This window comes from Schistocerca piceifrons, chromosome X (genome assembly GCF_021461385.2).
Source record: "Schistocerca piceifrons isolate TAMUIC-IGC-003096 chromosome X, iqSchPice1.1, whole genome shotgun sequence".
In the NCBI taxonomy this organism is placed as follows: domain Eukaryota; kingdom Metazoa; phylum Arthropoda; class Insecta; order Orthoptera; family Acrididae; genus Schistocerca; species Schistocerca piceifrons.
Genome location: NC_060149.1, coordinates 260,624,876 through 260,651,191, shown reverse-complemented (window position 1 = coordinate 260,651,191; position 26,316 = coordinate 260,624,876). Strand labels below are relative to the sequence as shown.

Here is a 26,316-nt window from a genome sequence, read left to right as displayed (position 1 = left end):
GGAGCATCGGGACTCCCGACAATGATCATCCTGCCAGGTGGCCTTTGCTGGGACTGCGTGGTGCCTGTGGGGAGGGCCCCTGGTCAGAGTGGGAAGCATCAGGGCGGATGACATGTGATGAAGCGTACCATGTCATCACTTGCTGTTGATAAAACACCAGCAGTCTCTAAGTGTTCTAAGTCTCAGAACAATGAAAGGAAGTATGAACCTAAATTATTGCCCTCCTTGGCCACACCATTGGAGGAACGCCAGGCTAAGGATGACAGTGAACCTTAATTACCCCGGTACCTCGTATGTACAAGAACTGATGGGGACTCCTTTGTTTTGATGAAGCCACAGTTTTTTGTAGAGCATTTAGAGGACAAATTTTGGGAGGTTCTAACAACCCTACCACAACAAAGGTCAAAAATTAATTATGATTGTAGTGTTGCTCACGCTACTAAATATTGTATTTTCGGGCAACAACAAAGTTAAATTATGTGGCAGGTGTCATTAGAGCACAGTTAATAAAGTGCTTTTATGAAATAATGGATAAACTAGGCACTCATCTTTTCGTGTTTCCCATGCTGGTTTCATTGTGAACTAATGGCTCAATCATCGAAAATCTAGGTGGTGGTGATTCCAAGCTCAGATGCAAAGAGGCGTAGGTGTTATTCTGCGATATTCAAAAGTTTTATAGATTTGTTTCATAAACCATTCTTGAAGATGAAACTTTTGCAAGTTAGGACAATGGTGATGTAAAAAAGTAATCAGCACTCCGAAGTTAAGTTTCACTTCTTTTTTATTACTTTTGTTGCAACATCACTTGACAATATAAAACATACTTGAAAATATATTCCTCACTGTTAAAGTTCACATTTCATGAACTGACTACAATTTGCGTCTTTTCAACATGATGACCAAGACTTGACACTCTAAATACCGCTTACACGCCCAAAAATCAGAGTTAAAAGTACATCAAAGATCATAGTGACAAAAGAAGGAATACACTAAGAACAATATCATTGCAATATAAACATATCGATGTATCAAAGTACCTCTACATTAATGAAATCAAATCTGAATGTTGTCACCAAAATATGTTAACTATTTTACAGAAACACAGTAGAATATTGCTGGTATCGAGAGGTTGAGGTGAGGTGCTGCAGTGGTTATGTAATTAAAGTACCATTACAAGGTGGAGGGCTTGTCCAAAATGCAATCTGGGTCAAAAGTTGGGGGATGTTTCTGTTACCATTACGCCACATAAGAGCTAAAATATGGTCCTGGGTATTGTCTTCCACATGTACTTTCTTTTGCTGTCTGGCGACAAGCTGCATGCCAATTTAGAGTGGCGAGGTGTTCATCCCATGCGGTTCGTCCCTCGGAGTCAGTTGGATAATTGTGCTGCCTTTGAGGGTGACACATTACCTGAGAAGGTCAAGGGGATGGTCTATTGCTGTGATGTGAAGCCATATGTCCCCCCCCCCCCCCCCATGCAGTGCTTTAAGTGCTGGAAGTTTGGCAATATGTCTTCCCAGTGTACTGCCAGATTCACATGTCGAGATTGTGGATGTACATCGCATCCCAATAATCCATGTGCCCCACCTCCCATCTGTGTCAACTGCGGAGAACACCATCCACCTTGCTCACCAGACTGCAGGGTTTTACAGAAAGAGAGGAAAATCACAGAATAAAAGAACCTGAAGTGACTGACCTACAATGAGGCTAAGAGACCATATCAGGGCCTACATCCTGTAGCTATGACCACCTCATATGCCGCCACCAGGAGAACAGTTGTAGCCCCATCAGTTCTGCAAATTCTAGTTGACCCTCAGAGCCAGAAGGCTACACCTGTCCCCTTGATGATGGGGGCGCTTGCTCCCCTGTTGCTCTTGCACTACCTACCTTGGGGGCACTGCCCCCCCCCCCCCCCAACCATTGGGGACACCAGTCCCCACTTCTCAGATGGAGAAGCATAAGTCTTCTTCAGCTCCTCTCACCAGGAATGGGTCCCTTGGGTCACTCCCTTCCCAGGTTCCTGCTAATGAGAAAGATGACACCCGCTAGTGGCTGTAGTGCCCAAAAGCAGTTGGTCGTAGGGCTTCACGATCATCCTCAGTTTCATAGACTGAATCAGTGAAGCCCTCCTAGCCACAGAAGCCCAATGCCCACAATGTGCTGTGGGGCTCGGCTACCATTTGCTGCAGGGGTCGGATGGAGCGACTCGCCCATTCTGAGAATGTCTGCGTTCTGAATGCAGGTCAGATGACTAGCTTTTCCTCAGCTACAGTGTCTTTTTCAGCTATTGATCTTTGTTTTTGTTCCCCAACTACTGCAGAGTCAGTTCAGTGGGAAGTGGCTCCAGATTTACATTCTAGTGACCACTTTCCAGTGTGGATTCGTCTGCCACCTAGGACAGTGACCAGCAGGAGACCATGCAGGTGGCTTATACAAAGGGCAAATTGGATAAAGTACAGTGGACAAGCTGTTTTTGAATGAAAGGATTGTGCACAGGAGGCAGTGGCCCATATCACTCATAAGATCCACGGGGCTGCCCCAGAGTCCATCCCCAGGTCTGGTAACCACCTCAGACGACTGCCTGTACCTTGGTGGAATGACGAGTGTTGTTTGACAATCAGGGCCAGATGGACAGCTCTGCAGAACTTCAAACAGTGTCCAATTAAAGCCAATCTTCATGCCATCAGGTCTGTGAGAGCACATGCAAGGCGAGTGATCAAAGAACCGAAGAGGGCTTCCTGGAGGGAATTCATGACTTCCATTAATCAGTCCACTTCTGCTGCGCACGTTTGGGAATCAATAAGACGGATTTCAGGCGAGGGTACCCCACATCCCTTTAGGGCCTTGTCAAATAATGGGGGTCTTGGTGGACACTCCAGAAGACACGGCTCACGTTTGAGCAGAACACTTCTTTACTGTTACTAAGTTATTTAGACAAGCCCCTGCTGTTCAGGTATTCTGTCGGACTGCAGAGATGAGGAAGCCCAATTTATTCTCACATAATGAGGAAGTCTACAGCCTTCCATTCTCCATGTGGGAACTGGAATCAGCTTTATTGGTAGACAGAGACACTGCTCCAGTACCTGATGAGATCCATTATACCATGCTTCGTCATCTGTGCCCTGAAGTGAAAGGTCAGCTCCTCTCTTGTTTAAGTCAGATCTGGTTTGATGGACAGTACCCCATGACCTTGAAGGAGGCAATATTAATTCTATTCTGGAAACCAGGCAAGGATCGTAGCACCCCTAACAGTTATCAGAGTGTCACCCTTACAGCTGTATGTGTAATACTGTTGAACACATGGTCAACCACCACCTCGTCTGTCTGCCTGAGTCCCGAGGTCACCTGAGCCACTTAAGTGCAGTTTCTTATGCTACCGTTCCACTCTTGCCAACTTAATTCTACTGGAGATGGCAATACAGGAGTCCTCCTTACGCCAAAACCATTTGACACTTCTTGGAGGTACAGCATCCTTCACCAACTTCATGAATGGGAGCTACGTGGACTCCTGCCGCTTCTGATCAAATGCTTTCTCAAGGACCGGAGTTTTCGTTATCGCATTGGTGATGCCATGTCTGATTGCTTTGTTCGGGAGAATGGCGTGCCCCAGGGCAGTGTCCTCAGTGTCACATTGTTTGCTATTGCTATCAGTGGCATTTCCTCTGCAGTCAGGAGTCCTGTCAAATGCTCTTTGTTTGTGGATGACTTTTCAATCTTCTAATCTTCCTCTGATCTTAAGATGACGAGGCAGCTACAGCTGGCCATTAGGAGGCTGGAAACCTGGGCCAAGACAAATTGCCGGTCACAAGCAGTTTTCAGCTGCTTGAATCCAGTGGTTGTCCGAATGCTTGGTGAATTGCGTCGAATAGAGTCCCAGGGTGACGTCCATCATTGTCATGGTCTTCAGAATTGCTGAATACCCTTCGTTGAAGCTGCTCACTGCCAGGCAAGTTGCAATCTCCACAGTCTTCACAACAGAATGCAAAAGCTTGGGGGCTAACTTCCAAACACAAGTGTTCAAACTTTCATTTGAATTTTGTGTGTTTCCTCCCAAGTACCAGTACAATAACTCACCCTCTGAAAGAAAAAAACTGATGCATGAAAAAGGCCTATTTCAGGCAGGTGCATTTTTTGTTCAACCTCGCATACCATACATTTCTGTTCCGTATTCGGAAAAACTGTTTCAGGGGTGGATTCTAAACACTTCTATGGATCCAAAAATGCAATTTAAAAGAAAAATCGATTTTTTGAACCAGAAGATAGTAAACCTCCCGTTAAGAGAATCATAACTGCCAATGAGACCAAATGTCAAAGCCATGCTGATAGCCTTCTTTGACTTTGAAGGATTAGTTCATCATGCATTCACGCCACAGGAACAGGCTGTTAATTGATGGTACTATCGGGACATGTTGCAATGCCTGTGAGAAAGTGTGAGAATGAAATAGGCTTCAATGTGGTGCGACAATTCATGGCTCTTGCATCACAATAACGCATCTCCCCATTCATCCCTGTTGGTGCATGACTATTGCACAAAAAATGAATCACTGTGCTGTGTAATCCTCCATATTCTCCAGACCTGGCCTCTGTGGACGTTTTTTATTTCCAAAGTTGAAAATTCCACGGAAATAATAAAGATTTGTAATAAAAGACAAAATAAAGAAAATTCGCTTATGGCACTTCGTGCAATCTGGCAACAGGCATATGAAGACTGCTCCTGGAAGTGGAAATGGCGTTGAAAGCAGTGTATCAATTGTGGAGGAGAATATTTCAACTGAGATGATACACAGTAAGTAAAAGGTAAGCGTAGAAAAACTTTGTGGGCAAATTTTCAGAATTACGGTTGTATTATTTAAATAATCACCTTTAGTCTGATGATATGTGAGCATGGCACTGAGGTTGAAGTTATGAACACAAATCTAAACCAAACTCACTGAATGACAACTGACTAGTGTAAAGGTCATTCAAGCCTGGCTCTACTGTCAGAGACAGATTTGTCTTATATAACACAGACTGTCATGCATTAGATGCACTATGTTGTAAGCACATTGCCAAATGATGGAAAGACCCCTGCCTTCAATACAGACTGGGAATTCCTTTTTATTTTCTTTAAAAACATCACTTGATGATCATGTAAAGTGTTTATTTTGGCACCATACTGTCATCAGTCAGTAAGGAAACTCTCATTAGAAGAACATAAGAATGAAAATATGATGCACTTGTTTTTTGATGACAATTCACCATTCATAGAGATTACAAATAATGATACCTGTTTCCATGGTCCCTAGTGGTTAGGTGTCTTCAGTTTTGTGGTTAACACAAATATCTCAATTCCTTAAATCTCTCAATCAATAGAGAGGTTCATTTGCTCACATATGTGGCAAGAAAGACTGTAGGTTTTAAATAAAAATTGAACTAAAGCAAACTTCTTTACCTTCATGTCAACAGTTGAAAGAGCTCAAGACAATTGGCTATGTAGGAGACAAAAGTTAATGATGTTTCAGTAATTGAAACATTGCATGAAAGGTTTTTAAAGGGGTCTCAAGTATTCTCATGACTCAAGACTGATTTCAGTTTGTTTCTTGGACAGATCTCACTTTCTGATGCTAATGTATTCCTCTCCTTTGCCTCTGCCTCTGCCTCACACACACCTGGTTTAGTCTTGTTAAATATCATGGATTATTGCCATTTTTCTACATTTTAGATTCTTTAAACTGCTGCTGCTGCTGCTGCTGCTGCTGCTACTACTACTACTACTACTACTACTACTACTACTACTATTTTACAAAGGACATAGTAGCCTTACTTTGTTTATTCAGGAAGTCAAATTACATGAAGTCAGTCTGTAGTCATTAGCTGATCTGATATCTTGGCTGTACACACACCTAAAATTAAATCATCCTCAAACTCTTCCATTGCTCTTGTCTGCTTCTACAGTGATGTACCTTACCTTCTTAACTTACCTTATTCCTCTTTTTTTTTCTTGTTTGATGGCAACCTTTTAAGTTTTGGTAAAAACATTGAAAGAAAAAAAATTAGTATTACAAGTTGTTTTATTGATTCTCAAAATATTTGCCATTAAAATTCATTCACATCTTATATGTGTTAAACAAATTTTTGAAATATTTTTTTCCATTCTGAAGATACTCCTTAAGCATAGTTTAAGGATTATTCATTATCTGGGTGTGATGACAATTGCTGTCTATGTATTTTTTTATCATTTTTTTACATAAGGGTACGAAAAGAAGTCAGTAGGCATTAACTCAGGTGAATATCGGCAGTGAGACATTAGTCTGATTTTTTTTCTTCATCAAAAAATTGTTTGATGTCTGATGTGACTGCTGACTCCGTCATGGTGAAGAATGCTGTATCGTTTTCAGTTGTTTCTCCTGATTTTATCAATGGATTGTAGCAAAGAAATTATTTTTTCCCCAACACTATTTCTTTAAATGCTCTTTGTGACCAAACTACTCTGCCAATTAATGAGCTGCCATTTTAACAATAACAAATGACAAATATAAAGCAATAGAAATATAACACTTCAATAGTCTCATGTTGTAGTTGGTTGTATTGTCAAAAATAGTTCAACTTTTGTCAGAGAATGGAGTGTTAGTATGGTGTTATGGTCAGCCAAACAAACAGTTGTTCAATTTATAACATACTTAGTTTTATCTAGCTTCAACATATGGGACACATTTTGACAATGTAGCGACCATTTATGCATAATAGGTATTGTATGATGGCTCGTTAATAACAGTAGAGTTTTTAAATGGTGCTTCCTTGAGGGTTGGTACTCTTAGTACTGTTGCATTTGAAAAACGTGAGACTGTAAGTCATGAATGAACAGCTACATCAGTGTCCTCTATTCTCAAGTTATAACACCAAACATGAGATTTGCGTAAAAGTTTCTATTAACCTTATCTATCAAAAACAGAGTTTTACAATTGCTGTATTTGTGATTAGTTTCTTATTTATACCATGTGCCCATCAGTGCTTTATTTACAAAGTACTTTTCATCTCAGTTACAGAAGCACTTGGATGCTGCTGTTGATTCATCACCGACAGAACAGCAGCTGCAACCATTTACGCTGAATCAGATGGCAATATGCATGCGGAGTACGATGTGGAGACTGCAGCTATTGCTGTCACTAGTAGAAGCATGTCGTGGTCGTTGCGGTGGTGCTCTTGCATCTTCTGTTCACAGCTTTCTACATCATGGTGATCCAAATATCCGTCATTGTGTTTGCGTACTCCTAGCTTCAGTAAGTTATATATTTTTGTATTGAGCGTGTTTGCCTTTAATTTTGTGATAATGAGGTCTTTAAGGAAAATTGACTTGGTACTTTCAATTTCAAAGAGTATGTTGTGCTTTATCTGATTTAATTTGCAGTTTAGCTGGTACAATGTTAAGACTACACTTGGACTTGACATAAATCACTTAGATACAGATACTGTTAGTACGCACTAAGACACAAATGCCACAGGAGAATAGTGTTCAGACTTCAGAACTTTTATAACACTCAGCCAAAAAACTTAACTAATTCCATCCCTTTGTGTTGTTTTCCAAAGTCTGTTACCTGTTAAAATGGTTGAATATCCTATCAACAGATCATCTGCCAGGCATAAACATTACTCATAATGACAAATATTTGTTTCAATTGTAATTAACTAAATTTTTATTTAATTATTTCCACTATATGTGTTCAGGAATAGTCACTTTCACATATAGTGAGAAATATGACAATGTTATATGCCACTGCAGGTTACTCCCTGACGATACAAACAATATTCATGTCTTTAGCATGACTGCCAGTGGGCACGCACACAACAATTTAATAAATTTATTTGCTCAATTACTTGTCAAGGGACTGGTTGTACACTGTTGCAGGGTGCCCTAAAAAAATTTAATAATAATAATAATAATTATTATTATTATTATTATTATTATTATTATTATTATTATTATTATTATTATTAACCATACAGTTAAAAGGAAGTGACGCTTGATCAAGGTCCGCGTCACTTTCCATTTTTAACCAGACTTAACGTCTGAGAAAGTAAAGAAAGAATGAATAATAATGATAATGATAATGATAATGATAATGATAATGATAATGATAATGAAACCTAAAGATCAAGCAGACACAGCAAACCCAGCTAAATATCGCCCCATAACATGCCTGCCAACAATATACAAAATATTAACTTCAGTCATTACACATAAATTAATGACACATACAACACGGAACAAAATTATAAATGAAGAACAAAAAGGCTGTTCAAAGGAGCACGAGGATGCAAAGAGCAACTGATAATAGATGCAGAGGTGACATACCAAGCTAAAACTAAACAAAGGTCGCTACACTACGCATACATTTATTACCGAAAAGCTTTTGATAGTGTACCCCACTCACGGTTTCTACAAATATTGGAAATATACAAAGTAGATTCTAAATTGGTACAGTTCCTAAACATAGTAATGAAAAATTGGATAACCACACTTAATATCCAAACAAATTCAAATACTATCACATCACAGCCAATACAGATTAAGTGTGGAATATACCAAGGAGACTCATTAAGTCCGTTCTGGTTTTGCCTTGCTCTGAACCCACTATCCAACATGCTAAATAATACAAATTATGGATATAATATTACTGGAACATACCAACACAAAATCACACATTTGCTATACATGGATGATCTAAAACTACTGGCAGCAACAAATCAACAACTCAACCAATTACTAAAGATAACAGAAGTATTCAGCAATGACATAAATATGGCTTTTGGAACAGACAAATGTAAGAAAAATAGCATAGTCAAGGGAAAACACACTAAACAAGAAGATTACATATTGGATAACCACTGCGACTGCATAGAAGCGATGGAAAAAACAGATGCCTATAAATATCTAGGATACAGAAAAAAAATAGGAATAGATAATACAAATATTAAAGAAAAACTAAAAGAAAAATATAGTCAAAGACTAAAAAAATACTGAAAACAGAATTGACAGCAAGAAACAAGACAAAAGTTATAAATACTTATGCTATACCAATATTGACCTACTCATTTGGAGTAGTGAAATGGAGTAACACAGACCTAGAAGCATTCAATACAGTTACAAAATCACAATGCCACAAATATAGAATACATCACATACATTCAGCAACAGAGAGATTCACATTAAGCAGAAAGGAAGGAGGAAGGGGATTTATCGACATAAAAACCTACATTATGGACAGGTAGACAATTTAAGAAAATTCTTTATAGAATGAGCAGAAACTAGCAAAATACACAAAGCAATCACTCATATAAATACATCGGCTACACCACTACAATTTCATAACCACCTCTACAACCCTCTAGATCACATAACATCAACAGATACGAAGAAAGTAAATTGGAAAAAGAAAACACTACATGGCAAGCACTCATATCATCTAACACAGCCACACATAGATAAAGACGCATCCAACACATGGCTAAGAAAAGGCAATATATACAGTGAGATGGAAGGATTCATGATTGCAATACAGGATCAAACAATAAACACCAGATATTACAGCAAGCATATTATTAAAGATCCCAATACCACAACAGATAAATGCAGACTTTGCAAACACCAAATAGAAACAGTAGATCACATCACAAGTGGATGTACAATACTAACAAATACAGAATACCCCAGAAGACATGACAATGTAGCAAAAATAATACATCAACTACTTGCCATACAACATAAACTAATAAAACAACACATTCCCACATACAAGTATGCACGACAAAATGTACTGGAGAATGATGAATACAAATTATACTGGAACAGAACCATTATAACAGATAAAACACCACCACATAACAAACCTGACATCATACTCACCAATAAAAAGAAGAAATTAACACAATTAATCGAAATATCCATACACAATACAACAAATATACAGAAGAAAACAGGAGAAAAAATTGAAAAATACATCCAACTGGCCGAGGAAGACAAGGACATGTGACATCAGGATAGAGTTGACATTATACCAATTATACTATCAACTACAGGAGTCATACCACACAATATCCACTAGTATATCAACGCAATACAGCTACATCCAAACATATATATACACCTACAGAAATCTGTAGTTATTGATACATGTTCAATTACCCAAAAGTTCCTAAATGCAATGTAACATATACCGTACAGTTAAAAGGAAGTCACGCTTGATCAAGATCCGTGTCACTTTCCATTTTTAACCAGACACAATGTCTGAGAAAGGAAAGAAATAATAATAATAATAAACAATTCATATCACACTTAAATTTTAAACATCAGATATGAAACTCGGAATGGTCCATTTGGAAAGTTGCATATCTGACACAGGATTAGAGTAAACTTCACTTTTATCGCAGTCAACAATTGGTAGTCTTACAGAGGCTAGTACTCCCAATAATTAAACATTATTTTAGTATAGCAGTGCAGGCACACAATTAGTCCCTACATGGGTAGTGTTTTACTTGAGTAAAAGCACATTGCAGTACTCTAACTCAATTCTCCACCTTTATCTAATTCACACAGTCTGTTGAATAACACTATCTCATACAAAAATCAATACAGTTTTTCATGTTAACTCACAATGAATAAAATGCATCTTTACTATTGCAAACCGTTTTACCAGAGGATGCAGAAAATGGTACAGTAGTTGTCATAATGCAGAAACAGACTGATGTTTCTGATGTTCAAAAAGGCATCATCATTGGATTTTGGGCCAAGCCTGGAAGAATTTCTGAAATGACCAAGTCTGCAAAATGCCACCGTGATTAAAGTATACTGTGCATGGCAAAATGGCATTATCCAAAACTTACACTGAGGCAACTGTGAGCTGGACAACTGACCAGCCCCATGTACCAAGGGACTGCCATAAATGTCTCCTTAATGACTGTTCAGTGAATGTTGCTGCATATTGGTCTCCACGGCAGGTGCCTGATTTTTGCACCTATTCTGACCGCTGTTGATAGACAATGAAGGCTGAAATTTGCATGCCAGTACTGCAACTAGACATCCACTGAATGGCAACAGATGGCCATTTCAGATGAAGCACATTTTATGCTCCATTGGATGGGTGGGTGTTGGTGTGTATGGTGTGAGGCATCTGATAGAAAACCTTGTGTACATCTACATCTACATTTATACTCCACAACCCACCCAACGGTGTGTGGCGGAGGGCACATTACGTGCCACTGTCATTACCTCCCTATCCTGTTCCATTCGCGTATGGTTCGCGGGAAGAACGACTGTCTGAAAGCTTCCGTACACACTCGAATCTCTCTAATTTTACATTTGTGATCTCCTCAGGAGGTATAAGTAGGGGGAAGCAATGTATTCGATACCTCATCCAGAAACACACCCTCTCAAAACCTGAACAGCAAGCTACACCGCAATGCAGAGTGCCTCCCTTGCAGAGTCTGCCACTTGAGTTTGCTAAACATTTCTGTAATGCTATCACGCTTACCAAATAACACTGTGACGAAACGCGCTGCTCTTCTTTGGATCTTCTCTATCTCCTCTGTCAACCCAACTTCGTACAGATCTCATACTGATGAGCAATACTCAAGTATAGGCTGAACAAGTGTTTTGTAAGCCACCTCCTTTGTTGATGGACTACATTTTCTAAGAACTCTCCCAATTAATCTCAACCTGGCACCTGCCTTACCACCAATTAATTTTATATGATCATTCCACTTTAAATCGTTCCGTGCACATACTCCCAGATATTTTACAGAAGTAACTGCTACCAGTGTTTGTTCTGCTATCATATAATCATAAAATAAAGGATCCTTCTTTCTATGTATTCGCAATACATTACATTTGTCTATGTTAAGGGTCAGTTGCCACTCCCTGCACCAAGTGCCTATCTGCTGCAGATCTTCCTGCATTTCGCTACAATTTTCTAATGCTGCAACTTCTCTGTATACTACAGCATCATCCGCGAAAAGCCGCATGGAACTTCCGACACTATCTACTAGGTCATTTATATACATTGTGAAAAGCAATGGTCCTGTAACACTCCCCTGTGGTACGCCAGAGGTTACTTTAACTTCTGTAGACATATCTCTATTGAGAACAACATGCTGTGTTCTGTTTGCCAAAAACTCTTCAATCCAACCACACAGCTGGTCTGATATTCCGTAGGCTCTTACTTTGTTTATCAGGCGACAGTGTGGAACTGTATCGAATGCCTTCCGGACGTCAAGAAAAATGGCATCTACCTGGGAGCCTCTATCTAATATTTTCTGGGTCTCATGAACAAATAAAGCGTGTTGGGTCTCACACAATCGCTGTTTCCGGAATCCATGTTGATTCCTACAGAGTAGATTCAGGGTTTCCAGAAATGACATGATATGCGAGCAAAAATCATGTTCTAAAATTCTACAACAGATCGATGTCAGAGATAAAGACCTATAGTTTTGCGCATCTGTATGACAACCCTTCTTGAAAACTGGGACTACCTGTGCTCTTTTCCAATCATTTGGAACCTTCCATTCCTCTAGATACTTGCGGTACATGGCTGTTAGATGGGGGGCCGGTTCTTTCGCGTACTCTGTGTAGAATCGAATTGGTATCCCGTCAGGTCCAGTGGACTTTCCTCTGTTGAGTGATTTCAGTTGCTTTTCTATTCCTTGGACACTTATTTCAATGTCAGCCATTTTTTCATTTATGTGTGGATTTAGAGAAGGAACTGCAGTGCAGTCTTCCTCTGTGAAACAGCTTTGGAAAAAGGTGTTTAGTATTTCAGCTTTACGTGTGTCATCCTCTGTTTCAATGCCATCATCATCCCAGAGTGTCTGGATATGCTGTTTTGATCCACTTACTGATTTAACATAAGACCAGAACTTCCTAGGATTTTCTGTCAAGTTGGTACATAGAATTTTATTTTCGAATTCACTGAACGCTTCACGCATAGCCCTCTTTACGCTAACTTTGTTTGTCTGAGAGGTTTTGGCTGCATTTAAACTTGGAATGAAGCTCTCTTTGCTTTCACAGTAGTTTCCTAACTTTGTTGTTGAGCAACGGTGGGTTTTTCCCGTCCCTTACAGTTTTACTCGGCACATACCTGTCTAAAACACATTTTACAATTGCCTTGAACTTTTTCCATAAACACTCAATATTGTCAGTGTCGGAACAGAAATTTTCGTTTTGATCTGTTAGGTAGTCTGAAATCTGCCTTCTATTACTCTTGCTAAACAGATAAACCTTCCTCCCTTTTTTGTATTCCTATTCACTTCGATATTCATGGATGCTGCAACGGCCTTATGATCACTGATTCCCTGTTCTGCCCTTACAGAGTCGAAAATTTCAGGTCTGTTTGTTATCAGTAGGTCCAAGATATTATCTCTATGAGTCAGTTGTCTTTTTAATTGCTCAAGGTAATTTTCGGATAGTGCACTCAGTATAATGTCATTTGATGCTCTGCCCCTACCACCCATCCTAAACATCTGAGTGTCCCAGTCTATATCTGGTAAATTGAAATCTCCACCCAAGACTATAACATGCTGAGAAAATTTATGTGAAATGTATTCCAAATTTTCTCTCAGTTGTTCTGCCACTAATGCTGCTGAGTCAGGAGGTCGGTAAAAGGAGCCAATTATTAACCTAGCTCGGTTGTTGAGTATAACCTCCACCCATAATAATTCACAGGAAGTATCCACTTCTATTTCACTACAGGATAAACTACTACTAACAGTGACAAACATGCCACCGCCGGTTGCATGCAATCTGTCCTTTCTGAACACCCTGTCTGTGCCTTTGTAAAAATTTCCGCAGAATTTATCTCTGGCTTCAGCCAGCTTTCCGTACCTATAACAATTTCAGCTTCAGTGCTTTCTTTCAGCGCTTGAAGTTCTGATACTTTACCAACGCAGCTTCAACAGTTTACAATTACAATACCGACTGCTGCTTGGTCCCCACATGTCCTGACATTGCCCTGCACCCTTTGAGGCTGTTGCCCTTTTTGTACTTGCCCGAGGTCATCTAACCTAAAAAAACAATTGTCAGGAGGTTCCAGGCCAGAGGATGGAGCATGATGGTCTGAGAAATGGTTTTGTGGCATTTCCAGGGTGATATTGTCATTCCAAAAGGCACAGTGGATTGACCCAAGTAGCCATATATCCTTTGGGACCATGTCAGTCCCTAAATCAGTTTGTTTTTCATCAGTGTGATGGCATCTGCCATCAGGACAATGCAACACATCACACAGCTTGCAGTGTACATGCATGGCTCGAAAAGCAACATGATGAATTTACGATACTTGCCTGGCTGCTAAACTCCCCTGGGTATAAACCCAAACGAGAATCTGTGGTATCACCTCAGTCGGGTTGTATGCACTATGGAGCCTCAATGAAGAAACTTAGCACAGCTAGCCATGGGACTAGAGTCAGCATGGCTCCACATCCCTGTCACTATGTTAAAGCAGCTCATACACTCATTCTGCACATCTTCCAGCAGTCTGCACACTGTGCGTGGACAGTGTATAAAAAAAATTCTGTGGATCAGTAAAGCTTTGACAGTTTATGTACTTTGACACATTTATATACTTCAACATCCAAAAACCACAACATAACCAAGGTGAACACATAATCTTTTGCTTCATATTTTTCTAAATAGTTTGTTCACTGATTGCAGTGCATCAAATATGCCCCGCTTATGATTTGTATCTTAAATTAGTAAAAATGTTGTTAGGACAAATTTACTGATTTTGCTGTCTTTCCATTTTGCCGTCTTTCCATTTTGCCGTCTTTCCATTTTGCCGTCTTTCCATTTTGCCGTCTTTCCATTTTGCCGTCTTTCCATTTTGCCGTCTTTCCATTTTGCCGTCTTTCCATTTTGCCGTCTTTCCATTTTGCCGTCTTTCCATTTTGCCGTCTTTCCATTTTGCCGTCTTTCCATTTTGCCGTCTTTCCATTTTGCCGTCTTTCCATTTTGCCGTCTTTCCATTTTGCCGTCTTTCCATTTTGCCGTCTTTCCATTTTGCCGTCTTTCCATTTTGCCGTCTTTCCATTTTGCCGTCTTTCCATTTTGCCGTCTTTCCATTTTGCCGTCTTTCCATTTTGCCGTCTTTCCATTTTGCCGTCTTTCCATTTTGCCGTCTTTCCATTTTGCCGTCTTTCCATTTTGCCGTCTTTCCATTTTGCCGTCTTTCCATTTTGCCGTCTTTCCATTTTGCCGTCTTTCCATTTTGCCGTCTTTCCATTTTGCCGTCTTTCCATTTTGCCGTCTTTCCATTTTGCCGTCTTTCCATTTTGCCGTCTTTCCATTTTGCCGTCTTTCCATTTTGCCGTCTTTCCATTTTGCCGTCTTTCCATTTTGCCGTCTTTCCATTTTGCCGTCTTTCCATTTTGCCGTCTTTCCATTTTGCCGTCTTTCCATTTTGCCGTCTTTCCATTTTGCCGTCTTTCCATTTTGCCGTCTTTCCATTTTGCCGTCTTTCCATTTTGCCGTCTTTCCATTTTGCCGTCTTTCCATTTTGCCGTCTTTCCATTTTGCCGTCTTTCCATTTTGCCGTCTTTCCATTTTGCCGTCTTTCCATTTTGCCGTCTTTCCATTTTGCCGTCTTTCCATTTTGCCGTCTTTCCATTTTGCCGTCTTTCCATTTTGCCGTCTTTCCATTTTGCCGTCTTTCCATTTTGCCGTCTTTCCATTTTGCCGTCTTTCCATTTTAAGTTATTTTTAGGTATGTTAAGATGCTTTTTAGTTAATTTTTTTGCCACCACAGGACCACATTAGATATATTTGTATATATGTCAAGTGTCATTATACAGAGACATCATATCATACAATTTCATTGGTGAAAAATGCTATATAAAAACATAGTTTGGCAAACACAGAACCCTTGTGATGAGCCTAGAACCCTTTCCACGTGTTCACTATTCCAGTGAAAATTACATTTATGTCTCACACTTGATATTACTTACATAATTATAGTATCTCTGAACCTCTGGATCTTGGCAACAGATGACAATATAAAAAAAGTTTAAAGGTTTCCCAAGAACTTTGACTTAAGAACATATAGTAAACCTATTGAAGATTTACCTTGAATAAAAATATTAAAAGTGGTCATCCCCACCACTGGTAGTTTACATACCCAACAATCATGTTTTTTTGTGGTTTTCTCAGGAGCTGCCAATGAAAACATAATACGTTTATAAGCCACCTAATGTCCACCATAGACCACACCTAATGCTAAAGAACTACCAATTTGTTCAATTTGCCTGGGATGGAGGAAGTATGTAATGTTTAAATTATGACCTAAATTGTCACTAGGCAAAGGGCTATCCTAAACACTTAACACCTTATCTCTGTAATCAATAGAACTTGAGCTATATCCCACTACACAATCTCTTGTGAGGCCTTTTGGAATATACTTGTACAGTATGCTGCATGCATTGACCAATTGTAAGAGCATAAATAGATTTTCAGTGAAAAGGGGCAAGTGGGGTGGAATACAATGTTCAGTCAACTTGGATGAATTCAAGCAGCCTGCTGAAAAAAATTTTAGAAACAAAAGAACCAAAGCATGTGCTGTCATCACATACCCCTTTCACCCTACACAAACTCATCCCCATATTACCATATCAGAAATTGTTATTATAATTGAGGACTACCCAGGTGACCACATTGGGTAGTATTTTGCTATCTGGGATTCTAATGACAGAATTTTGAGCAAATGTTGTAAACAAAGGTATCCATCACTATATAGGTGATATTTTTGTTGATAAATGTGATTTTGGATGAAACGTGCATATTCAAGTGCATTTTTATGTACATACAAATTTTTTTAATGTCATTTGTAATTATGTTTATCACACCACTACCTTGTGAAATAATTAAGTATTGCAACCCTGAAGTTCTACTGGTCTCCAAATAATGACTATAGTATTAACATTAAAGTGTTATAGTTAGGTAATTGGGCCACTACAGCAGTGCGCATACATATTTTTAATCTACTGTAACACTTGCAGATGAATCAGAATTGGTTTTCCTCCTCTTTCTTATTACAAACCTATGCATAATTAGAAACTATAACACCACCACAAACCACAGAAACAACAAATGCCAACTCTTACATTACATTCAACTGTAACTGAGAACTGTGCTGATTAACAAAACAACAACTGGGTTCAAGTAAGGCCAACAAACAGAGTGAGGTGCCACAGTGGTTAGCACACTGGACTCACATTCGGGAGGATGATGGTTCAAACCCATGTCGAGCCATCCTGATTTGGGTTTTCTGTGATTTCACTAAATCACTTTAGACAAGTGCCGAGACGGTTCCTTTAAAAAAGCGTGGCTGACTTCATGCCCCATCCTTTCCTAATCCTATTGGACTGATGACCTCACTGTCTGGTCCCCCCCTCCCCTCAAATCACCCTCCCATCCTAAGGCCAACAGTGTACAGCAGTTGGTCTTGGCTAAAGAAGGGATGGGCGATAGTCAATAGTGATATCTATATACTAATAGTTTAAATTTATTGATAGTCTTATTCACTATCGATAGTGAGTCCCCCTTTGCATTGTCTGATTGAAAATCATAACATTTTTCAATTTAACTACACAGCAACCATTTCATGTGTAATTTCTCTATGTCCTTACTCCCTTCAAAATTATTTGCAATGTTTGAACTTATTAAACAAATAACTTGCATCTTTACACTGCCTTTGCATTCTATATTACACAGATTAATTTCATATATGTTGCTTAAATTACACCTATTAAATAAGTATTTTGCACAGTGAATCGAGACTGCATGAATATAGTAAAGTTCACAACTCAATTCTTTGTGCCCTGCATTACTATCTAGTCAGATGACACTCTTACAACATTATATTACAATAATTTTATAGTAATATATATAAATAAAATACATTAATATGAACTATTTATGCAGAGGCTAATATTCTTGTGTAATTGTGACAAAATTTCTGTATTGGCACACATCCATTGTAGCACAATGTAACTGGATACATAAAAAAATCTACTCACCAAGTGGTGGCAGAACACATGTGTAAAAGAAATTGTACTTACGAAAGTTATTGGAGCCAGCGGCTCCTTCTTCTGACAGAAGGCTTGAATGGAAAGGGAGGGGTGTGCAGGAAAAGGGGTAGATTTCAGAAGTCACCCAGAACCATGGATCAGGGGAGACTCCTGGATGGGATGAAAAGAAAAGACTGATTGTTGGAGACTGCATCAGATGAGATTTGAAAACCTGAGAGGTTGACAGTGGAAGACGGGGTGATATGCAATACAGAGATTATAGCAAAAACATGATGCACCACTTAATAAGAGTGAAAAGCTAAGTGCATTGTACGTAACAGAGTTTGGAGGGGGCAGTGAAAAGTAGACAGGTCAGGAAATAAAGGTGTAGAAAACTGAAAGCAAGTGAATAAAGGAATAGTTACTGTGAAGAAATGATGAGACGGAAGAAATTAACATAAATTAAGGACAGGCGGGTGGTGAGAACCAAAGACATGTTGTAGCATTAGTTTCCATCTGTGGAGTCCTGAGAAACTGGCGTCTAAGGGAAGAATCTAAATGATGCATGTGGTGAAACAGGCACTGAGGTCATGACTGTCATGTTGTAGACCATGCTCTCCAGCAAGATTCATGTGTTTCTGGTATACACCCTCTGTCTATGCCCATTCATTCTAACGATAACTTGGTGGTAGTCATGCCGTTGCAATATGGCAAACAGTGTTTACATAAGAGCCAGTATATGATGTGTCATTTCACAGGTGGCTATCCATTTGATAGTAAACATTTTGCCAGTTACAGGGCCAATATAGGTGGTCGTAGGAGGGTGCATAGGGCAAATCTTGCTGTGGGACAGTCGCAGGGGTAGGAGCCAAAGGTTAGCGAGATGGGTACAGCAGGATCATAGGGTCTGACAAGGATATTACAGAGACTGGAAGGGTGACTGAAAGCTATTGTAGACATGGTGGACAAAATCTTGGACTGATCTCGGTGACTGTTCCACCACATACGCCATTTCGATTTTTCCTCCAAACACCAGTTTCTGAGATCTCTGCAGGTTGGAACTAGTGCTACATGTCCTCAGTTCTTGCCACACATCTGGTCTTAATTTACGTTAATTTATTCCCTCTCAGCATATCTTCACAGTAACTCCCCTCTTCACTTTGTTTTAGTTTTCTGCATCTTTCATTTTCTGACCTGTCTATTTTTTGTTGATTCTCTCCCACTTTTGTATCCCACCTGGGAGACGGCGCGTGGGTAGGAATGGGAAAAAGGTAATACAAGCCAGTACTGCAAGAAAATGGTTTACTGGTGCAAAAACAAGGTGATAACTGATTACATAACTTTGTACGTAGGTGCGATGCTGAAGTGAAGTGTCCTGGCTGGCTGCATCTGATGAAATGTGCTGAAACAGTCACGGAGCTCGTAGACCTCGACAGCACCAGCTAGAGGGCACTGTCGTCTGTCTCTCTCGTAGTGCCAACTTGATAAACTATTCCTTGTCATCGTTGCTATCGATACCACATCCCTCCCCATGAAACGACTTGCCTTCGTTGAGCATGGTTTCCGGCGGCGGGTGCAGAGACCCAGGGGCGGCGCAGCTGAGGGGGCGGACAGTGGAATTGCCGGGGCGCGCTGTCCACCTGTGACCCCGAATTGGTCCCGAGGGAGCGAGGAAAACGCCCCAGCGGAAAACCAGCCCAGTCCGCGCACCGCTACTAGGTGTGTTTGGAGGAGGAGGAGCAACAACCTCCATGGGCGGCGGCAGCCTCAGTGTCCATCCGTTCTGGCACCGTGGAGGAATGTGGCGGCGGCGGGAGGCGTCCAGCTGGTGCAGTGGCGATGACTGGAGGTGTGCCTGCTGCGGAGGCGCCATCGGTGACATCATGGGCCATGGCAGCGGAAGCCGCGAAACCTCCGATTCTGGCAGAAAACTGAAGATGGCACAAATGAATCTGGTTCAGCTGTCGCTTGACAGTGCCATGGGGACCAGAAATGACAAATAAGGCGCGCCCAAGCTGGAGACGAATGCGCCCCTGCTCCCAGCGCTGCCTGCCAGAGAAAACACGATAGAACTCCAAATCGTGCGGCGCCAAGCCAGAACAAGGCAAAGCAGCGGGAGCGAGTGGCGGCAGGGGCAAGAGCTGCAGGAGCAACTGATGGGCACAGCCTTGTAGCAATTCTGCTGGGGAATAAGTGCTGCGTGGCTGAGAGTAATAGGAAGCAAGTAAAGTTCAGAGCGCATGCTCACAAGAGTGCGTGGCATGCAACTTGCTCATCTGTGACTTAAATGTATGCACAAAGTGTTCAGCCTCTCCATCCGACTAGGGTTGGAACGGGGCTGAGGTCAGATGGCGAATGCCACTAGCAGCACAGAACGCGTCAAACTCTGAGGACACAAATTGGGGGCAATTGTAGGAGACAATAACTTCAGGAAGGCCCTCAATGCAAAAAATTGATGTCAAAGCCCGAATAGTGCTGGCAGAGGTTGTAGAGAACATAGGTACAACAAAAGGTAAGTTTCTGTACGCATCAATAACAATCAACCAGCGGGTGTCCCAGAAAGGACCAGCAAAATCAATATGAACACACTGTCAAGGCGCAGTAGGAGTTTGGCACACAAAGAAGCGCTGGTGGGGAGCAGATTGATGCTCCGTGCAAGAGCGACAGTTTGCAAGCAAATTCTCAATTTGTTTGTCAATGCCGACCCAAGTGCAGTGATGACACACTAATTGCTTCGTCCACCATATACCCCAATGACCATCGTGCAGTAAACGGAGGATTTCCGACTGCAATGAACAAGGTACAACCACTCGAGACTGATCATTGTCAGTTTGTAACAAGATAACACCGTGGTATACAGACAGGTTGTACGATGCGCAAAGTAACGTCGAACAAGTGGATCGTGAATTTGTGAAGCAGATGGAGGCCATTGAGTACAAATATACTGCAAAAGAATCTTTAAAGAAGCATCGGCAGCAGTCGCGGAAGCAATGCAACGAAAATCCACTGGAAAACAATTAGCTAATTCCTTATCTTGCGAGTCAATAAATATGCAGGACAGTTCAGAAGAATCAAACACTTTGTCAGGACCGATAGGTAGACGAGACAAAGCATCAGCATTGCCATGATGAGCTGTAGGCCGAAACAAGATTTCGTAATTGTACTTAGACAAAACCAAAGACCAACATTGCAACTTTTGTGCAGTATGGACTGGAACTGGCTTTGATGGGTGGAACGACGGCATCAAAGGCTTATGGTCGCTTACCAAATAGAACTTTAGACCATAAAAAAAATCATGAAACTTAGTCACTCCATATGCAATAGCTAAAGCTTCCTTCTCGATTTGAGAATAGTTTTGCTCGGCAGAATTGAGCAATTTAGACGCAAAAGCGATCAGGTGATCGACGAATTAATGCGGTGTGAGAAAACCGCTCTGATGCTGAGAGACGATGCATCGACAGCCAAAACAACTGGTTTGAAGGGATCGAAAGGAATCAAACAGCCATCACTCAACAAAGCAGATTTGAGCTTGCAGAAAGCAGCGTCACATGTCGAAGACCAAACAAAATGAACATTCTTATGCCGAAGGCGATACAAAGCCGCTGCAATTTTCACTGCATTTGGTATAAACCGAATATAGTAAGTGATTTTGCCCAACACAGACTGAAGTTCTTTAAAGTTTCTGGGTGCTGGCAAGTGTCTAATTGCACTGAGATGTGACGGTGAGGGGTGGATACCCTGTCCGTTAAGTGCATGTCCTAAATACTGAATCTCAGTTTGAAAAAATTTCCACTTGTCCCTGTTACACTTTAGTCCTGCCTGCAAAAGTACAGTAAACAAGGCACACAAATTCTGCAAATGTTCGCCAGGGGTGCGACCTGATACAACTATATCGTCCAGATAATTGGCACAACTAGGGACAGTGGCACACAACTGCTGCAAATAAGACTGAAAAATAGCAGGAGCTGAAGCATAACTGAACGGAAGGTGGTGAAACTTGAACAAGCCAAGGTGGATGTTTATCACAAAATAACGCTGTGACTGTTCGTAGAGCAAAATCTGAAAGTATGCGTCCCGCAAGTCAACTGTGGAAAAGAATTTTACCGCACCAAGCTTATCAAAAATGTCTTCAGTACGTGGTAAGGGAAACGTAGCTACCAATGTCTGGGGATTTACTGTAGACTTAGTCAGCACAAATATGGAGACAACCATTGGGTTTCTTCACACACACAGGATAGACAAAGCCCATGGTGGTGTAGCAGAAACAAGTTCAATGACACCACTGTCTTGCAATTGCATAAGTTCAGTAGCTACAACGTCGCACAGTGCGCGTGGTACCAGGTGTGTGCACCAGAAAATGGACAGGGCATTGTGTTTAACTACAACATGCACTGCTAAGTCCTTGGCACAACCAAGTCCATCAGAAAAGAGTTCAGCAAAATCATCGCATGGTGCGGCAACACTGTCTGCATGGTCACTAGCGTTGATGCAAAGTACATTGTCCTGAACTGAGAGGCTAAAAATTCCAATGCGTCCATGCCAAAAATGTTCGTAGCATCACTAGACTGGAGCACATGGAAAGACACAGTACGGGTTGTTGCACCATACGTGGCTTGCAAACTACACACACGGATCACTGATATCTCCTGTCCAGTAAATGCAGTCAGCGTGGAATGCGAATGACGAAGCGGGGGCAAACCATGCAAGTCATACATAGATTTGTTCAGTAAAGAAACTGACGCACCAGTGTCCAGCTGCATGCAAACAGAACGTCCACAAATATGCAAAGTAGCAAAGTTTCCTCGCATCATGCTGAATGCAAGAGGAAGTGGCTGGCAAAACTTGGTTCACACGACGAGTTGTTGAAGCATGTGAAGAAGAAGAAGACTTCGAATAAATGGCATTAACGTCCATAGGCTGATGTGAAACCTGATTATGGCAGTTGCCATTGTGGTGATGCCCACGCGAGTCACATGAATGGGAGACAAGTTCGGAATTAGAGTTTCTCTCACTGCACTGCGCTTGTACATGTCCTTCCTTATTACAAAAGTAACACTGTGCTTGACGGGATGGGCAACTGTCCCTGGGGTGGGCACGAAAGCAGTTCGGACAGGATTTCAGCTTCTTAGAGGGTGCCTGGTTAGAACCATATTTACGCGAGAGCGCGTGGCACGGAGTGGCTGACTTGAAGGGCACTTCTTGTGCTGTGCTAACAGTACACACACCAAGTGTCATGTCGAATGCAGAAGTAGCCATGTCTAATGTGTCTTGTCTGTCTAGCAAGTCCATTACTTCCTGCAAAGACTGGTTATTAAATCGGAGGATTTGTTCGCAGATGCGGTGATCCGCCTCATTCTGTGCAATAGCGTCTCTAATCATTATATCCGCATATGAGCGTCCACATGAGCAATTAAATTCACAATCAGAAGTTGGTCCCTGAAGGTCTGCTAACCAAGATTTATATGACTGAGTAGGGCCATGCCGGAGGCGAACGAATTTGTATTGTGCAGCTGCCACATTTAAACTGTCACTGAAGTGCGAGTTTAAAGCATCAATCATTTCGCCGTATGTTTTAGTTTCTGGGCGGGTGGTGGGAAACAATTTCATGAACACACGGAACAACACCACACCCACATTGGCAATGAAAAAAGCAAGCTGCTCTGTACGTGGTACATTGTAAGCTGCGAAGTGTGCCTCCAGCTGGGTAATGTATTCTGGCCAGCGTTCAACGTCAGGATTGAAGGCATGAAATGGCGGCGCCATTGACGGCGGCGTCGGTATAGGTGGTGGCGTTGGAGGCGCTAAAGTAGCTGCAGTTTGTAGTGTGAGACCAGTCCATTTATGGCAGCAAGTAGCTGCGTCATTTGCTGAGCCTGAAAACGGACAAGATCGGACAGCAAAATCTGTTCCTGTGGTGAAGCCATGGTTGACACAACTGAAAGTCTTATAGGGAATGGTGGGAACACTCATACACCCGCACGGTCACACTGGAAAATCACAAAAAAGCTAAAGCAGAACTGAGCAAGAAAAGGAAATAATAGGAGATGAAATGCGGCATCCTCATCACCAAAATTTTGTATCCCGCCTGGGAGGTGCGCGTGGGTAGGAATGGGTAAAAAGGTAATACAAGTCGGTACTGCAAGAAAATGGTTTACTGGTTCAAAAATAAGGTGATAAACGATTACATAACTTTGTACGTAGGTGCAATGCTGAAGCGAAGTGTCCTGGCTCGCTGGGCCTGATGAAATGGGCTGAAGCAGTCACAGAGCTCAAAGACTTCGACAGCATCAGCTAGAGGGCGCTGTCGTCTGTGTCTCTCGTAGTGCCAATTTGAGAAACTATTCCATGGCATCATTGCTATCGATACCACACCCACCTGTATTATTTACAGTGCACTTAGCTTTTCACTCTTACTAACTTGTGCATGATGTTTTTGCAGTATTCTCTGTCTTCCGTATTATCATTCCTTCCACCTTTAAGCTCTCAGGTTTTCATCTCTCATCTGGTTCAGTCCCCACCAATCAGTCTTTCCTTTTCATCCCATCTGATAGGTCTCTCCTGACACATGGTACTGGGTGACTTTCCCAAAATGCACCCTTTTTCCTAAACCTTTGCAGTTCTTTTCCTTCAGCCCTCTCCCTTCGCCTTAAACCCTTCTGCCAGAAGAAGAAGCCATGAGCTCTGGAAGCTTGCATAAGTATAACCTCCTTTTATGTGCGTGTTCTCCTGCTACTGCTTGGTGAGTAGATATCTAGATTTATCTATCCAATTACATTATATTGTCATTATTTTCGTTATTATATTAAACCACTGTAGTTCAATGTTTTTTGTCTATGAAAATTCCTCTTGTATTTAACAACAGCTGATCCCATAACTGTCTTCATCCTCTTTTATATGACATGTCATTTGTTTCTGGAAAGCATGTGTGTACTGTAAGTATTTCTACTATAAACAGTATGTATACATACTGTTTATAACATTAATATGTTTATAAAGACTTTATTGGCCTTGTCATTTTAGTGTGATGATTTTAAATTTCTTTTGGTGACTATATAGTTCAGATACATTCAGGACATCGCCACCTTCTGCCTGTAAGTGCTCGGCCGTGTGATGTCCTTAAGGACTTGAGGATTTCCTGGAAGCAGTAGCATACAGCTGTATCTCAGCAATTCCAACCCACCTTGTGGCACTCAGTATAACTCGTCTACCTTAAACAGTCATTTTGCTGTAACTCACCATCTGTGTGTTGCTCATAAAGCTCTGTCTGTTTCACAGTATAGGAGACGTATTAGTTCATACACGTAAAAGCTATAGCTTGTAGCATTACAGTATTAATGAACCTGACCTACTAATACTGAGATTGGGACTGGATCACTCAAATATGTGTATTTTTCATGTTACTTTTGTGTATTCCCTGAGCTTTTTGACTCAAGAGTTCACTCTTGTGTGTTTAAAATTTCAACCTATGTTCTTGGTACTTGAAATCATTGTAACAATCTACTGATTTTCATTCATTTTGCCTGTTCATTAAATGCCAAGTTTGTGATTTTAGCTGCGCCTACTAGTCAAATTCAGTTGTCTCCTTAGGATGAACAGCAGCAGTAATTGCACTTGGGGTGTTGCTTACCAAAAATAGGCATGTTCTTGTTTAGATAATGGTGACTGATGGTAGCTACTGCAATTGAGGTTTTTTTAAAAAAAAAAAAAGGAGAAGGGGAGAGAGAGAGAGAGAGAGAGAGAGAGAGAGAGAGAGAGAGAGAGAGAGAGAGTGTGTGTGTGTGCACGCACACTCACACATGTGCACTCTCACTCTCCTATATATTTATAGGAGGTAGAATAGGACAAAACTAAGAAAAAATCTTGCAAGTATATCTCTGGAAAAATAGCTTCGTAATGCAAAACAGTGTCTGGTCACAATGCAGGAGATGTACTGTTTGGTTAGCACCTATTGATACAAATCCTTCTGTCTTCCTTCTCAGTCAGTTGTAAACCAATGTCATCACACTTTGTTGCTCTTGTATTTGGGCATATGCATAAGACATCAGTTCCTGTAATTGATGCATTTGTTGTTGATTTGTGTGGTATAAACCAGTGCCTTGAAATTTCCATGTAACCACAATAAATCCAAAGTTTAAACGTCGCATCATCTGGGGAGCTCATGCCCTAGGTTGCCTAGACCAATTGTATCTCCTGTTGAATAATAAGACTCCATTTTTCTTGATGTCAGTCACACACGACAGGCCCATCACCCTTGTTCTAATTTCAACTTAGCGTCAGTGTTGTACACACAGA

The 26,316-nt window shown here is 41.0% G+C and overlaps 1 protein-coding gene across 1 annotated transcript in view; it reads left to right on the top strand.

Moving 5' to 3' along the window:
* The window catches only part of LOC124722297 (gamma-tubulin complex component 3-like), a 196,228-nt gene that overhangs the window by 79,879 nt on the left and 90,033 nt on the right, over positions 1-26,316 (top strand). The window contains exon 4 of the mRNA XM_047247480.1: positions 7,020-7,259. Coding sequence (XP_047103436.1) covers positions 7,020-7,259 — 240 coding nt within the window. The remainder of the gene's footprint in view (positions 1-7,019; positions 7,260-26,316) is intronic.